General features: G+C 40.3%; 1 protein-coding gene across 1 annotated transcript in view; it reads left to right on the top strand.

Annotated features, from left to right (window-relative positions):
* The window catches only part of LOC119593281, a 1036-nt gene extending 454 nt beyond the window's left edge, over positions 1 to 582 (top strand). Inside the window, exon 2 of the mRNA XM_037942211.1 lies at positions 91 to 582. Within this exon, the coding sequence (XP_037798139.1) occupies positions 91 to 528 (438 nt within the window). The 3' untranslated portion in view covers positions 529 to 582. The remainder of the gene's footprint in view (positions 1 to 90) is intronic.
* Positions 583 to 908: the final 326 nt, after the last annotated feature.

Here is a 908-nt window from a genome sequence, read left to right as displayed (position 1 = left end):
TGTTTTTTTTCATCAAATATTGTGGGGAAGATGAATTGTAGTCAAATTTATCGATGAAAGTCGATCTTAGAGGCTGCCTTTTCTTTTCAGAGTTTGTGTGATGTTTTGGGAGAAGAAGCAGCAGGAGGCCTTAACCTGTTCGATGGCCCTCTGTCGCTGGATTCCGACCAACGCCTTCGGGACTCGCGAAGCTCCTTGGGTGCCACTTCGCCTTGTTCCGGCAGAAAGGGATACCGACACAGACACACGAGAAAATACCTTCGAGACGAGCGCCTCCAGAAGGAGCGGAACCGCGAACTCAACAACGAGGCGTCTGTCCTGTACCGGGAGAGGCAGCGGGCGACTACCTCCAAGAAGGAAAAGCAGCTGCAACACTTGCAACAGGAAAACGATCAGCTTTGCAAAAAAATGGAACTCCTGACCATGCAGAGTGACTGGTGCCACGACGTTTATGTGAAGTATAACAGTTATTTTCCAAATCCATTCGAAGAGGCCTCACAGGACTATGGAACTCGTTATAATGCATAAGATCTTTATAAATATCAAGAGTTTTTCTTTGTCATATGATTACTTACGCTAAAGATATTAAACAATTATTTTCTGTTCTCTTTAATTAAAGAGTATCAGTACTACGGTTGTTATACTTTTATCCCCTTTACTTCCATGTATCAATTGTGAACAAGTGTCTATAATACGTTCATGGTAACGTATATATAAGTTTGGGTTTCCAAGTAATATTTCATTGGGTGAAAAAAATCTATACTTGATGACTCTTACAATGCTAACGTGAAAGAGACATTTTGCTAATGCTGTTATTATTGAAATCTGAAAGTATATGAATGCTTTAAGTATGGAAATAACGGAAAAAGTATTTTAGCAAGAACAGTGACAAGATTATCATTGATGCC

The sequence above is a fragment of the Penaeus monodon genome, chromosome 32 (genome assembly GCF_015228065.2).
Source record: "Penaeus monodon isolate SGIC_2016 chromosome 32, NSTDA_Pmon_1, whole genome shotgun sequence".
NCBI lineage: Eukaryota > Metazoa > Arthropoda > Malacostraca > Decapoda > Penaeidae > Penaeus > Penaeus monodon.
The sequence above is the reverse complement of the archived record's forward strand: the minus strand, read 5'-3'. Positions and strand labels throughout refer to the sequence as shown.